We start from the raw sequence: 16,605 nt of genomic DNA on the forward strand, positions 1-16,605 counted from the left end.
GGAAAGGAATTCGTGGCAGGCCGCATCAAACCAGTCAGTAGACTGATAAAAAAAAATACTACTCCTGTACTACAAATTGTTGTGTGAGAGCTGATACCTTATGACCCCTTTTTCACTGTGCAGAACTAGTTTAAAGATCATACAGCACTCCAAACACATTTAATTCTGATATCAATGTGTAAATATCTACGACCAAATAGGAATAACACACCAAGGACAGCGCAATAGACTCGCTTGCTATGAATACTTTATTCAGGAAAGTGTCTCCTGCAAAAGGGGCTTTAAGCTCTCACTATGCAATAAACTTCATAGGTAGTTTTTAAAACCACACATTAGGTTTCTCTGATTTTTCGGTAATGCAGTGTATATATGCAAAGTAAATAATTGATAAGTAGCAAAAATTCAGTACTTATGTTTAGAATAGTCCTTAATTTAATGTTAGTGTTCAATCTCATAAGAAATGTTTTCACATTTTCATACTGTCAGTAGTTGGAGTGCATCAGAGCCTTCTAGAGATGGGAGTGTATTAGAGGATATTTTTGCCCCATTTCAGTTATTGCATGCATCATTTATGTTTCTTTTAGTTGCAGGAAGCAACAGCCCAATATCAAGTGTCAGCAGTGGCTGCAGCAATTCCATGGGTCGATCAACTGGTGGTGGAAACCAGAGACGTTCAAAGGATTCTCACAAGAAAAGGCATGCGCTACCTGATGACAAAGGGTGTGTAGGCATAGAATGACAACTGATTAGTTTTTATTGAATATATTGGAAAGGGAGGACCCCCGCCCCCACCCCCCAAATTATGTATTGCAGGTTTTTCAGGATGATTGGTACTGGTGTAGTCTGTAATACACGAGGGTTGAAAGTAAAAGTGTGAAGATGTCCTGTAATCAGAAAGTGATTTGCAGTCTTTAAGTTCTGCATTAACACACAAAAGCTGCAGTCTGTTCAGATCTCTCAGCTTTTACCAAAATGTAACTTGTCTTCTCACTGCAATTGTATATTGACATTAATGTTCTATTAAAATTCTAGACACATCATATGAACCCAGCCTTAAATTTCCTAATAGAGCATCAAAGATTACAATATATAGTCCAACTGATTTTACAATAAGAAAACTTATTCTTATTGTTTTGTGCCTCTTTAAAACTACACTCAACACATGTTGGATGTGTTTATGCAGTATACAGGGTGATTCACCTAAGACTTGGCACCATAAATGTTGCTGAAATGGGAAGTGCTAGTGATGTGTGGTATCCACAGAATGGAGTGGTAATCAGGGGCTGGTATTGTTAGCCAATAAACATATTCTAATAATATTTATGAAGTGTATTTTTTGTGCAGATGTACACTTTTTTAATGGAACAATGCCTATTGAAATGAACAAACTGAAAGCAGGGTAAATTAGAATGACAGTTCCAGAATGAGATTTTCACTCTACAGCGGAGTGTGCGCTGACATGAAACTTCCTGGCAGATTAAAACTGTGTGCCCTAATCTGCCAGGAAGTTTCAGAATGACAGTTGTCTGTTATAGGATTCTAGTGGTGATTGTTTATGAGATATCACATTTGGAAAAGTTTCCACACTGAAACTTGTTTGTGCCATTCAACGTGCATAGTTGCTAGGTACGATGTTGTTATGTTTGCTTACGATGTGCTTATGTGTTCCTTGAGTGCATTGCAGCTTGCTTGTCAATTAGTGTGTGACATTCCTACATTTTTGTATTTATATCCCATTTTTATGAATGTGACAACTTTTCCTTTATCCATATTGAATCTACATAAATATGTACGGAGATGGATGAATGAAATTCCAGGTATTTGTGCACTGTCAGTCATGTTCCTTCAACACAAACACACAATTTCAGACTGTAATACTTCTTTAAGGTTGAATAAGAAGTGCACTATTTTTGTTATACTGATTTTCGTTTATTTCAGATCAATAGAACAAAAACAGTGTGCTTGTTATTCAGCCTTAAATATAGAATTGTTCTACCTAGAAGTAACTGAAGAATCCGCAAATAAAATTTAATACTAGTTTTATTGTGTTAAGATTATGCCTCTTAATGAGTAGATTGACAGCATTCTAATTTTTTTAATTCAGTCTGTAATTACGTGAAATATTGAAAATCGAATTTGTGTTACTCCCATGCTACAACTGGTGCTGGGTCCTGAGATACCACTTTGATAATGTAGATATGAGATTTAGCATCCATTTGAAGGAGCCCTCTCAACTCTGTGTTTACACTTTGCAGCAGAGTTCGCCCAGGGCTGGTCGTGGTGCCAGAGAAAATCCATTAAACATTCATTCTTGTGCTCAGTAGCTGCTCCTATATTGACAGGTCATCCCAGCACTATATTTTTCGTTTTTAGGAAAGATGTTTCTAGCTCCCCATACGTCAACAGCTGACCTTGTACCTTGTTTGTTAAAATCCTTTCACATTTTTCCTACATTTTCTGTTACGTGGGTAAGACCCAATTGGTTTCAAAAAAATGTATACATAAAAAAAGAACACACACCTCTCCATTAAAAGAGATCGCGCATATACTATGTGATGCCATTAAATATCTGACTGATGTTCCTGTAAAACTAAAAATGTTGGCACTCTGAGCTTTCACTTGAGCTAGCATATATGATTGTCATGGTAGGATTCATCTCTGACGCTGGAAAAATGTCAGACAAATGACGTGGAAGTGAATGACTATCAGTATGCCCCGGGGGACGCATGTGTAAGCTCGTGTACATCCCTGTTGTGCTGTGTTTTTGTAGTTTTATGTTGTTTGTTTATGCTGGGGGTTTCACATTTTATGTCTGCATCTCAACTAGTGAATATTCCAGTCTGTCGGAAGGCTTCAGATGTTACATTTAAAATTGATATTTCACCATTAGGTTTAAGCATTAATTGCTGTCATCAGAACACTTATTTAAATTTTACAGTAGAAATGCTAAAATGTAACAGTGCACATCAGTTCTGGGAATAAGATCACTGGACAAAATACTACACACACCCTAAAAGAGCACAGTGGTCACTTTGGAGTGCTATATGTACCACTGAACTGGTACCAGACCTTCATATGACCCTCCATTGCTGCAATAAGTCATGTCAGTGAGTTGATGTGTATGTGCAAATGGGTTGTATGGAATCAGTAGTGAGAGATTGATTGACATATGTGTGTGACAGAATGGCAGAAAGAAGTTACGGTGTTTGGACCTGTGGATGACCAAACCAGATTTGTTGGTGTATCAACAAGGACTGTCCAACATCTCTACAACAAATACTGTACCACTTGCAGGCATTTAACACTACTCAGAAACAGTGGTCACAAAAGAGCTAAACTGACAAGTACCAGAGACAAGTGTCATGACTTCTTAATGAGAGTTGTCATCAAACCCAACAGGAATTGCAGCTGTCGGTGAATGCAGGTCCCTCTTGACCAGTTGCCAAGTGAGCATTGTGAAGGGAACTGTGTGGAATGGACATTTAGGCTATTGGTAACAGCAGCGTATAAAGCTTGCATGTCTTCACAGGGTCAAACAACACAGAAATTGGGAAGTAGGTGACTAGAGGAATGTTGTATGGTCTGGTTTTGCACAGCGAAGTGTTGATGCACAGACTGGCCAGTTGTAGATTTAACCCACAGTGTGTGGAAAGTGTAATTCAGATCAGAGGTGGTTCTTGATGATGTGGAGTGTTTTTCATGCTATGCTTAGGATCCGCTAAATCGAATTATCGTCAATGGAGATGTTTATTTGAACAGCCTCAGTCATCAGATGTTATGCTTTCTTCAACATCTTCAAGATGGGTATGCTGTTTACCTCCCACCAATGAAGATAACAGCTGTTTTTACAAGGCTGCATTCATGCATTCGTAGTTTGACAAACACTCGAGCTATCATCCTATCACTCCCTGAGTGGCCTGCAAAATCACCCGATCATAATCCCATAGAAAATGCCTGTAACTGTTTGCAAGAGTGGGTGAAATGTAGCAATCAACATCCCCACATTTTGGTAACTGTGTAATCTAGTAACCGATGAACGGCTTCAGCTAGATATGGCATACCTGAAGAAACTTGTGGACACTTCTCGCAGAACTAAGATTATTACCAAGACGAGAGGAGATATTACGTGGTATTAGCGTGATTCCTCATAGTGGTGATTATTTTTTGTCTAGTGTGCTTGTTAGACCTCCAAAAACAGTTAACATAATACTGTCCTTCATGTTAGTGTAGACTGGTGACTAGTTCGTAACACATTCTTTATGTTTTCAGAATTTCCACTTGTACCACATCCAAACATGTATATACATGGTCATGGTTTCCAATTTTGGAGATACAGTCAGATATGTTACAGATTTTACAGTTCCTTCATCATCTGGTTTTTCTATTCTCAGAATCTGGCTTCCAGCTTTTGTGATCAATTTTCATCACACCAGTCAGTTTTTTGAAGCTTTCATCAGGACCTGTGAACAGTTTGATAGTTGTGCACAAAGTCTGTTATTGCAAATAGGTGTGTACCTTTTTTATTTGTGCCATATTGTGTTCCAATGAATTAGCTGGTAAGGTACCTGCTTGTAGAGTGTAATGTGTACAGTGTGAACACCTGTGAGAGACAGTTTAATGAGAGGTCTTCAGTTGAATGTATCAGATGAATGGCCAGAGATATGCGTACCCTCTTGCTCTTTCTCTGCCTGTGCCTGTGCCTCTCCTCCTCCCTCCCGCTCTCCCCCCTCCCCCCTCCCCCTCTCCCCCCTCCCCCTCTCACCCCTCCCCCTCTCCCCCTCCCCCTCTCCCCCTCCCCCCTCCCCCTCTTCCCCCTCTCCCCCTCTTCCCCCTCCCACCTCCCCCCTCTTCCCCCTCCCACCTCCCCCCTCTTCCCCCTCCCACCTCCCCCTCTTCCCCCTCCCACCTCCCCCTCTTCCCCCTCCTACCTCCCCCCTCTTCCCCCTCCCACCTCCCCCTTCCCCCCAACCCCCTCCCACCTCCCCCTTCCCCCCAACCCCCTCCCACCTCCCCCTTCCCCCCAACCCCCTCCCACCTCCCCCTTCTCCCCAACCCCCTCCCACCTCCCCCTTCCCCCCCAACCCCCTCCCACCTCCCCCTTCCCCCCCCAACCCCCTCCCACCTCCCCAACCCCCTCCCACCTCCCCCTTCCCCCCCAACCCCCTCCCACCTCCCCCTTCCCCCCCAACCCCCTCCCACCTCCCCCCCAACCCCCTCCCACCTCCCCCTTCCCCCCCAACCCCCTCCCCCTCCCACCTCACCCCCTCCCCCTCCCACCTCACCCCCTCCCCCTCCCACCTCACCCCCTCCCCCTCCCCCTCACCCTCTCCCCCCTCGCCCTCGCCCTCTCCCCCCTCGCCCTCTCCCCCCCTCGCCCTCGCCCTCTCCCCCCTCGCCCTCTCCCCCCTCGCCCTCGCCCCCTCCCCCCTCGCCCTCGCCCCCTCCCCCCTCGCCCTCGCCCTCTCCCCCCTCGCCCTCTCCCCCCTCGCCCTCGCCCTCTCCCCCCTCGCCCTCTCCCCCCCTCGCCCTCTCCCCCCTCGCCCTCTCCCCCCTCGCCCTCTCCCCCCTCGCCCTCTCCCCCCTCGCCCTCTCCCCCCTCGCCCTCTCCCCCCTCGCCCTCTCCCCCCTCGCCCTCTCCCCCCTCGCCCTCTCCCCCCTCGCCCTCTCCCCCCTCGCCCTCTCCCCCCTCGCCCTCTCCCCCCTCGCCCTCTCCCCCCTCGCCCTCTCCCCCCTCGCCCTCTCCCCCCTCGCCCTCTCCCCCCTCGCCCTCTCCCCCCTCGCCCTCTCCCCCCTCGCCCTCTCCCCCCTCGCCCTCTCCCCCCTCGCCCTCTCCCCCCTCGCCCTCTCCCCCCTCGCCCTCTCCCCCCTCGCCCTCTCCCCCCTCGCCCTCTCCCCCCTCGCCCTCTCCCCCCTCGCCCTCTCCCCCCTCGCCCTCTCCCCCCTCGGCCTCTCCCCCCTCGGCCTTCGCCCCCCCCCCGCCGCCCTCGCCCCCCCCCCCCGCCGCCCTCGCCCCCACCCCCCCGCCGCCCTCGCCCCCACCCCCCCGCCGCCTTCGCCCCCCCCCCCGCCGCCCTCGCCCCCCCTCGCCCTCTCCCCCGCCCTCCAAATGTCACTTATGTACCATAGCATGCTTTAAACAATGTCTTCATGAGATCTTTCTTAAGATGTTCAACTATGAAGCTGGCTGTGGCAAGTTTCTTCTCTTCATAAAAGCAGTTTACCTGGTAAATTCAGCTTGCGATATCCCTCTTCGATCATCCATCTGATGTAATTTTGCTCCCTAGATAGGTGAAGGATTCAGTTGTCTCCAGTCACTCATTGTAAAGTGATCATTGGGCAACAATGTTTTGCCTACTCATAACTAAGATTTTTCTTTCAGCTTTATTAATTCCATGTTATAGGGAGGGTGAGAGTGGGTTCCATTGGGACTAGCATACCTTCTAATTTTTCTGCATTTTCAATTGACATTGTGATATCATCAGCAAATCTCAACATATTTATTTTCTTATTCTGGACTACAATTATTGTCCCCTCGCTGCCACAGGGAAGTAATCATCGGGAACTTCCTTTCATCGATCTTAGGAGCAAGACGACATTCCCTAGTTTCTCTAGTACATTTAGAGAGGATCTTGATCTGATACACCATCTTAACTTGTTGTTTTCAGGTAGTTTCCTAATCCAGCTGCAGTAAGTGAACTACATTCTTACCTCTAGGCCATAATACACAAACAGTTAAAAGTATGAAAAGCAGTAATGGACATTCTGTGGCATATTCATTCCACCCTCCTTAATCAGTGCCAAAACCAGGAAGCGCAACTGTACATCAACACCACTCTCGCTGTAGCAAGTCTAATGACTGGTGACCAATTAAGGAAAAGAAAATGCCATTACAATAGAAAGAAGGGACAGAATTCTTTCATTGTTATATTAGTGTCATAGATAGAAATTGTCATCCAGAGGAAGACTTATACAGCGATTTCATTCTGCTCCTTCATTAAAAGAATGGAGGGGGGGAGGAAAAGTAACTCCATGGTTGGACCCCATGATACTGACTGGCCTCTCTGACATCCAGTGAGATATGGTGTCATTTGTATGTGATATGGAGGGACATGGGATCAGCAGTTTATTCATAAAATTATTTTCATTGAGTTATAAAATTTGTACATTAATGTGGATACTATAAATTCATTTTTAAAGTTTATCAGACAAAGAACACAGTTTTATAAAGAAATCCTTGCCTCTTACCTTAGTTCATTGTACCGAGCGATGTGGCGCAGTGGCTAGCACACTTGACTTGCATTCAGGAGGGCGACTGTTCACCCCGTGTCAGACCATCCTTATTTAGGTTTCCTGTGATTTCCCTAAATCGCTCCAGGCAAATGCCGGGATGGTTCCTTTGAAAGGGCACGGCCAACTTCCTTCCCCGTCCTTCCCTAATCCGATGAGACCAATGACCTCGCTGTCTGGTCTCCTCCCCCAAGCAGTCCCAACCCTTAGTTCATTGTAGTGTCTTTTGTAAAAATCTGTATATACATTTTATTTCTATAATTAATTCAGTCGTTGATTTATGGAAGAACCTTGCTGACAACTAGTAAATTCATTGTCATAGATGGATACCAAATTGTTCATATATAAATTTAGAAATATACACACATTCCCCAGCTACTTCACTAACACTGTGTTCTCAGGGTTACAGAGTTTGAGTGTATTCAGTCATCAGGATACATCATCCTACAAACATTATCCTATAAACATTCGTGTTTCTGTAAATTTTATCATATTGAAATTTATTGTTAATAAGACATTAAAAATGTCTGAGTAAAACACACATTAAGGAGCAAAACATCCTAAATGTGACGCAGTGTTCTGTCACGAAGTGACAGCTAATGAAATAAATAGCATAAATATGCAACTACCTAAGGAATTACAAATACTGGAATTAAAGAAATTGTTAAACTACAAATGCAGTGTTGTAAGCAAAATTTAATTCATTGATCCTACACGATACTAAATGCTTCAAAAGTACAAAATGACAAAATGTATGGAGAGAGAGAGAGAGAGAGAGAGAGAGAGAGAGAGAGAGAGAGTGTGTGTGTGTGTGTGTGTGTGTGTGTGTGTGTGTGTGTGTGTGTGTGTGTTTCTTTTGATTGCTTTCGTGTTTATGGTAAAACACAAAGTTTTGTATATAATAAAGATTACCATTACCGCCATCACGCCAGTCAACATTTGCTAGCTGGCTGCTGTGGCCGAGCGATTCTAGGCGCTTCAGCCCGGAACCGCGCTGCTGCTATGGTTGCAGGTTTGAATCCAGCCTCGGGCATGGATGTGTGGGGTGTCCTAAGATTAGTTTGGTTTAAGTAGTTCTATGTCTAGGGGACTGATGACCTCAGATGTTAAGTCCCATAGTGCTTAGAACCATTTGAATCATTTTGAACATTTGCTGCAAATCAGACTACTCTTGTCCATGAATTGACGATTCAAATGTACAGTCTCCTGTTTGAATTAAACTGTGCTTCATGTACAGCACAGTTACATTATGCATCGTCATCATCATAATCATCAATTTCGGCTTTGTCCTGTACCTGATATATGATTAAATGGTTAACAATCTTAACATAGCCATGAAAGAGGAAGGAACAGAGCTTTTAATTAACTGCCTGCTAGTTCTAGGCATCATAATCATTTGCTTTAATATTCACCCTGCTTGATGACCATAACAAAAGTTGCATACCGGCAGCCATGAGCAGTTCAGTTTGTATCAGAAAATCCAAAAATATTGATACCTCAAAAACTCGAGTTTTTCGAGACTTTTTGATTACTTTGATGTTTCCTGACATGCCACGCCCCAGTAATAAAACCTGATACAGCCAAGTGTATTGGCTTCGCAAATTCCTATACTTGAGTGTGTTGTAGAAACTGTTGAACAAGGCCCTTGTGATAAAACTGTTTTCTGAGTTTTAGAAATTTCGTGGAATGATATTTGGTAGTTGTAAGGGGGGGAAGGAAAGGAAGAGCCATTTTTGTAGGGAGATGTCTTTTCAAGAGGCAGTATAGTTGCCTACAAGAAACAGGATATTGTGGTTTACTTTTAGGAAAACATTGATGTAACTCTTTGAATTTAATCTTGTGAATTTAATCTTGTGTGAGTATCAATTTAATCTTCATGTTATGTCCGTATTTGCTATGAAAATAGGACTAGGAATTCTGCCTCATGCAAGACACCTTTTTTCTGATTTGTTTTACCCAGACACGTTTCAGCACTTTCTGTGTCATCTTCAGTGGGTTATTTTTTATTTTCTAACTGTGAGATTGTTATTACGTATTGATTTTTAGTGAAACTTTTGGTACATAATATTTACGATTGTGAATGAATAATTGTAAAATATTCTACATCGTTTGTTCATAGTTCTCGTGTGAGATGTGTACCAACGACCTGATGCACTGTGTCTTGTTTATAACATTATGTCAAAATTCTGTTTATAGCTGAACTGGCAAAGAGAGTGGATGTGTGCCTTACTTTACATACCTTACGTGATGCTATAGGACGTTTATTTTGGTAGCTATTCTACTACACAACCTAAAACCTCTAACCTGCAAACAGTAAAACGTAATTTTTTTTTTTATTTTTCTGTTTATTATCACGATGTATATGATCTGGGACAACCGGGAGATCCGGGAAAAACCCGGGAATTGTTTCAGGGTGTATACGACTTGGGAGATCTGGGAAAAACCCGGGAATTTTTTCGTCTGAGAGAAAACAGGGAAAAACCCAGGAATTTTTTAGAATTCCGGGAAGTTTTCCTTGTTTTAGTTACCAGTTAAATTTTTGTGATTTTGACTGGTAAGAACCAATACTCTAACGAAGGATATTACTGTATCCAGCTTCTGCAGAATAATGCTGCAGCAAAAAAAAGATGAACGAGAGAAAAAACTAAAATAAAACGTAAGTCGCAAAGGGAATGCGCCATATACAACAACAAAATGCAGTGCTCATATAAGCGTCTGCCAACCAAAGTGTGTCAAAGGCTTTAGGAAGAACATGCAGTGCTTCCTAACAACAAATTGCCTCCGATGAGCGTGACATGAAAACTGTTTACATTTGATTCATTTGAGCAGTTGCGGGCGGGCTCTTGCATATGCACAGTTGAGTTACCTATGAGTAGTACCTTCTCCTGCTTCTGGCTACAGATGTGTGGCTGGGTGCCACTATCTAAATTGCTCCGGTTCAGAAATATCGTAGATCCAGGGTTGATGCACAGAGCAGTCTGAGTTGTTGTGGGGAGGTGGGTAGTCTCCACGTGACCTGTGTTTACGTTTAGTGATTTTGCTATTTCCTCTTCGTTTGTTGCTCTCACATTAAATGAAAAGAAAATGCAATTCTGGGGCCGGGAGCTACCAAATGAATTAAAATACATTCGCATGATTACGGAAGGCTTAGTTTCAGGTTTTATTTCCACCTTTCTGACAGTCAAGCATTAATCACCTTGCAGAACAATGAAGTTATTTTTGTCGGTTTGCTAAAAAGATTTAGTTTTTATTAATATTTTCCACTGAGGCAGTCAATTTATTTGAAACAAAGTGTTTAATTTCACACTGTTCGCTGCATTTCAAGTGCACGTTTTCCATCTTTCTAGCCCGTATGGCATTATGCCATAATAAAGAACCAAACATGAGATAATACAGTACTGGTACTCAAGAAAATTTACATCCGAATCTGGACACATGATTGTGCACTTTAAGCCGAATTATGCATTTTAGTATGGTGCACCAAATTCCGATGCTCTTGAAGTATTCTCTGATGTCTTGTTTCTTTTATGACATAATGTAAGGTCTTTTAATGTTTTACACGTAGGAACATTGGGCTTCCTGCGTCATCGTAGCTGCACAAGGGCGGTGACGCCTGTTATTTGGCGCTCTCTGCCAACTGCCGAAACGAACCTATTTCTAACAGGTCGCGGGAAAATATTGCGAATGGTGGTTTGAAAAGCGTTACATTAAAGCAAATTTCCTTTTACGCAAGATGAAATATGTGCGAGAATGTACGATGAATTTCCTAAATCACAAAGCGTTTGACTCTCATTTAAAAATCAACTCTTTGAGGAGGACCGTTTAGAAGAATTTCGAGCCCAGAAAATCAGACATTTAGGTCATTATTAAAAATTTTACTGGCACATTTGTGTGATGTGTCTTTAAATGTAACACGCACAAAGATGATCAACATTATATGTGCAAGCTTAGCTTCTCTTGCAGCTTATTAATCTTAGAGACCAATATTATATGTGAATGCTATGTATATTAATTTAAACCATTAACTTTTCTTATTTGTGTGTTCATGCTACTTAAAGAGTGATGTTGCTATTGGCTGACTACATCACGTGTTGTGTGCTGTCATGAGCTGACGAGATCACGTGACATGAGCTAAGGGTGGCTTACAAAAGCGCAGCACAATCTCAATTTCAGTGCTTCAGAAAGTAACATGCGGTGTTTGATGGAATCCGAATTTATACCTTCATAATACGAACATATGCAGTGTACATGTTGCTGCACATCAAAGGTCTTTCAACAAATTAGAAATTCAGATGAGGTAGCACTTTTCTTATTGAAATTTCTGCTCATTGGAAGCACTTTCTTCAGATCAGTAGTAGGGTGGACTCTGTAACAGTTTGGAACCAGATGAAAAGAGAAGTTAGGTCCTTACTAAGAACAATGCGACTGAGCACCCATTAAGTGAGACTGAGGAAGTAATATCTATTTCAGACACTACCTCCTCAGAGCACTAATAATAATAATTATTATTATTATGATAGTATTCGTAAAATATTAATGCTACTTTAATGTTGTCTGTAACAAGATTAAAAACAAAAAACTACACAAAGATGGGTTCCCATGTTAATATTAGAATTGCGTAAAAAACTATACATACTAGCATGAGTTTGGATGTGCTGAGAACTACAGGGATTTTCAATAAAGTAAGCAATAGTGACAACAATTTTAATGATCCAAAATAAAATTAGAAACATTGTGGGAAGTATTTATTGGTGAGAATGGTAGTAGAAAGGCCACAAGCAGTGATAAGATAAAAACCAATTAAATTGGAGGACACAGTATTTAAAGACAGGAAGATAACTGCAACTAGTCTCACCTATAATTATGGAGCAGTACTAGAAAATTTGAAGCATGAATGGGACTGCACATAAATTGCAGATCGAGTGCACGTGCTTTGAGTACATTACCAGCCATTTAACCTGTCATCACAGTTTCTGTCCAATATACCCAGTATATCCAGAAAAGATAAAGGAGATGGAGACGATGATGATGATGATGATGATGATGATGATGAAGACGATGATGATGAAGACGATGATGATGATGATGATGAAGACGATGATGATGATGACGATGATGATGAAGACGATGATGATGATGATGAAGACGATGATGATGATGATGAAGACGATGATGATGATGATGAAGACGATGATGATGATGATGAAGACGATGATGATGATGATGATGAAGACGACGATGATGATGATGATGATGAAGACGACGATGATGATGATGATGATGAAGACGACGATGATGATGATGATGATGATGAAGACGACGACAATGATGATGATGATGATGATGATGATGAAGACGACGACGACGACGACGATGATGATGAAGACGACGACGACGACGACGATGATGATGAAGACGACGACGACGACGACGATGATGATGATGATGATGAAGACGACGACGACGACGACGACGACGATGATGATGATGATGATGAAGACGATGAAGACGACGACGACGACGACGACGATGATGATGAAGACGACGACGACGACGACGACGATGATGACGATGATGATGATGATGATGAAGACGACGACGACGACGACGACGACGACGACGACGACGACGACGATGATGATGATGATGAAGACGACGACGACGATGATGATGATGATGAAGACGACGACGACGATGATGAAGACGACGACGACGACGACGACGATGATGATGATGATGAAGACGACGACGACGAAGACGAAGACGACGACGACGACGAGGAGGAGGAGGATGTGTCAATTGTGGCATGTTAAATAATAGTACGGATCATTAGCTTAACTTATTGTAGGTTTGGTGCTGGTTTCACCCAAATCTTAAAGCTGAATTGACAGGCTGCAGTGCTGCTTTTCGTAACTAGACGTATCCAGTATTTGTTTCTGCCCACACTGCCTGTTTGTGTCAGTGTAAGACTAGATAAGAAAGAGAATGTACCCTTTGCAGATAAGACTTCTGACACGCACTAGCATAGGATTAATCTAAACACCATGGCTTCCACAGTTCCAATTTGTCTTTCTAGTTACATAAGTAAGTACTACTACTGTAGCTAAAAGAAGTAGGAACAAAGCAGGACTGAAGAGAGTTTTTGTTTTCTATCAATGGCCTGGTTTTGAGTCGGATAGTACAGTGAGTAAAGCACAAAACATTTGTAGGTTTGGTTCAAGTGATATGATGGTTGCATTGAAAAGAACACTGCTGAATTTCATTCCTCGTCCTTGTATAAACCGATCTTGTGCTCTGCTTCAATGATCCCCTAATCCAAAGGAACAGTAAACTCTAGCCTTTCTACCCTCTTTCGTTTCTGCCATATCCTGGAAAGGTAAACACAATACTGCTTCTTAAACAAGATCGTGGCCCAATCTGTGCTTCATAATTGTCAAAATGAAAAAGTTCTCTGTCTATATAAATCTCAACATTGGCAGTATGTCACGCATATTTATAACTGTATACTCTGCCTGATGAAAACTGTGAAGCAGCCAGATGACACGTTCAGATGTCAATGAAACTTTGTACATATACACACTGTCAGCAGGTATATAAATGATAAAAGTTGCATTTCTTTGTAATGGGCAGAATGACAGTGTCGTTACCATGCTCGATAGGGTATATAAGAGGCTCAAGTGGCGTCAGATGTTGACTGTTAACTGTGAAGGACACGGAATGCCATGTTCTTGTGTGAGACACCAGACAAGAGTCTAAAAGGGGCATCGTCATGGGTTTCCATTTGACCAGCTGATTGAATCGTGCAATTCCAGATTTGTTGGGCATTAAGATGTGACAGTGTTCTGATGTCGAACTGCGTGGTAAGGTGAGGGCAGGCATACAACTGCATCTGACCACTGCGAGAATAACTGTATTGTGCATCGAGCACATCGTCACCCATTCACATCTGTGACTGCCAACAGAGAACGAGCAGTGGACTCCATGCAACATTCTGTGTCATCTCACCCCATTAGTCAGAGACTAGCAGCTGCCATACTAGGGAATTACTTGCCACACCACAAACAGCTGTGTTTGGAGTGATGCCACGAAACTGGGCCAGCTCACCTAAGGAGAGGATGCAATGGCTTTGACACTTTTCCCATCTGAATCAGTGCATGGGTGCGTCACTTCTTTTGTCGGGCAGCGTATTTGCTGTGTGGTATTGTTTGGAGTCAGAGAGAAATGTGATTAAGTAAAAGATGGCCAGTGCATTATTACATTATGGAGTTCTGTCACATTTATAATACTGATGAACAAGAAGAAATCTCCCAGAATTTATTCCATTATTTCTAACAGTGTGTTTTCAGTTACTTATGTTGGTAGGACATAGGAAAGCGAAGTCCATTGGTCTGTTTGCGCTTGATACCTTTTGGTGGTGGCACACAGTGTCAACTGTTTAGATGCCAGTATAATATATTTTTCTGCTCATCATGCAATCAAACTTTGTAGGTTGGACGAAAATGGCAGTTGACAACATTGTGCTGTATGACATGATATGCAAATAGTAATGGTTTGGCCATTGCCATGAAAACAGATACTATGTCCATTTATGACTGTGCCCTCACGTTTTACTCTTTCTTTACTGATGATGTTTTTGGTCTTGGAGAATGGGACTTTGATTACTTGCATCTCAGGCATCAAACCATAGTAGTAAGAAGAAAAACACACATTTTGCACATTAGGTTATCAAATAGTGTGTGTAGAATATTTCATTGTTAATGCTTTGTTCAGTTTGGTAATAGATATACATGTTGTTTTGTAATATGTGTTGCTTTCTTTTCTTGTTGATAGGAGACTGCGTGATAAACTTCAGAATGCAACTGGAGAGGATCGCCAAAGCAAACCGACTCGTAGCAAGATGAACTCGTCAAATAGTGAACGCCCTGCCAATGGTGTAGTTAAGGACCCATCTCGAAAATCATCAGTAAATTTCAATCGCGCATGTCGTACACGGTCCAAAGAAAGAAATAGTGGTGGTGTGAGCTGTAGTTCAGCTAATGATGTGGCCAGTAATTTGCCAGCAGGAAGGTTCCACAAGAATTCCGGTAGATTGCCTGCTGTGAGAGCTGCGGCCTTGTTTGAGCAAGATAACAACTCTTTCTTTTCATCAAATACCTTCACCAAAGTGTCCACAACAGTTTCTGGCACAGGTAAAAACATAAATTTGTATCTAAATTTTAGTACCTAGCCAATAATGTGGTTGCATCTGACTAAAATTTCTTTTACAGTTACTTTCAAGGTGTACTTTGTGTCACCATATTGTATGTTTGCTATGAGATATTTAGTTGGCCGACACCAACTGAGATTGTCTTTTACATTTGGTCCCTCTGTGCAACCAAACAAAAGTCTCTTAAAATGTTAGCCATGTGCATTTCACTTCTTTTTACTGTTGAAGTATTTCATTGGTCTGTGATACATGTTCCTACACTGGTGGAAAAATAATTGCAACACCAAATTAATGTACAATTATGAAATTTCTGGAATACATTTGTTTAGGTAACATATTTGATTAATGCTATATCTCATGTCGTGAGATGTCTGAGAAACAATGTCCAAAATCTATAAGAGAGAGGTTTAGTACAGCGCAGAGGTTTAGTACAGCGCAACAGGATATTAGCTAAACAAAAACTGCTTACGAGGGGCATTTGAAAAGTCCATGCAAAAATAAAAACTAAAAACTACTTACGTGTTTGAGGTAAACCTTTCTTATTTTTCGACATAGTCACCTTTTAGACTTATACACTTCGTCCAACGCTGTTCTTATTTGTTGATCCCTTCCGAATAATAGGAATTGTCCAAGTCTACAAAATAGGTATTAGTTGCTGCAATCACCTCCTCGTCTGAATAAAATCTTCATCCTGCCAGCCATTTCTTCAAATTTAGGAACAAATAGCAGTCCGAGGAAGCCAAGTCTGAAGAATAGTTAGAGGGGGGGGGGGGGGGGGTGAAATGAGTTGGAATCCTATTTCCATTAATTTTGCAACCACAACTGCTGAGGTGTGTGCTGGTGCATTGTTGTGATACAAAAGGACTTTTTTTGCAGTTCAATCGCCAGAGTTTTTCATGCAGCTCGGTTTTCAAACAGTTCAATAATGATGAATAATATGCACCTGTAATAGTTTTACCCTTTTCCAGATAGTCAGTGAGGAGTATTCCTTGCGAATCCCAAAAGACAGTCACCATAACCTTTCCGGCCGAAGGAATGGTCTTCGCCTTTTTTGGTGCAAATTCTCCCTTGGTAATCCATTATTTAGATTGTTTGTTCTCAGGAGCATAGTA

The 16,605-nt window shown here is 42.2% G+C and overlaps 1 protein-coding gene across 1 annotated transcript in view; it reads left to right on the forward strand.

Moving 5' to 3' along the window:
* The window catches only part of LOC124556821 (myb-like protein Q), a 197,471-nt gene that overhangs the window by 99,729 nt on the left and 81,137 nt on the right, over nucleotides 1–16,605 (forward strand). The window contains exons 9-10 of the mRNA XM_047130836.1: nucleotides 585–720; nucleotides 15,118–15,476. Of these exons, the coding sequence (XP_046986792.1) occupies nucleotides 585–720; nucleotides 15,118–15,476 (495 nt within the window). The remainder of the gene's footprint in view (nucleotides 1–584; nucleotides 721–15,117; nucleotides 15,477–16,605) is intronic.

Source organism: Schistocerca americana, chromosome X (assembly GCF_021461395.2).
Source record: "Schistocerca americana isolate TAMUIC-IGC-003095 chromosome X, iqSchAmer2.1, whole genome shotgun sequence".
Taxonomy (NCBI): Eukaryota; Metazoa; Arthropoda; class Insecta; order Orthoptera; family Acrididae; genus Schistocerca; species Schistocerca americana.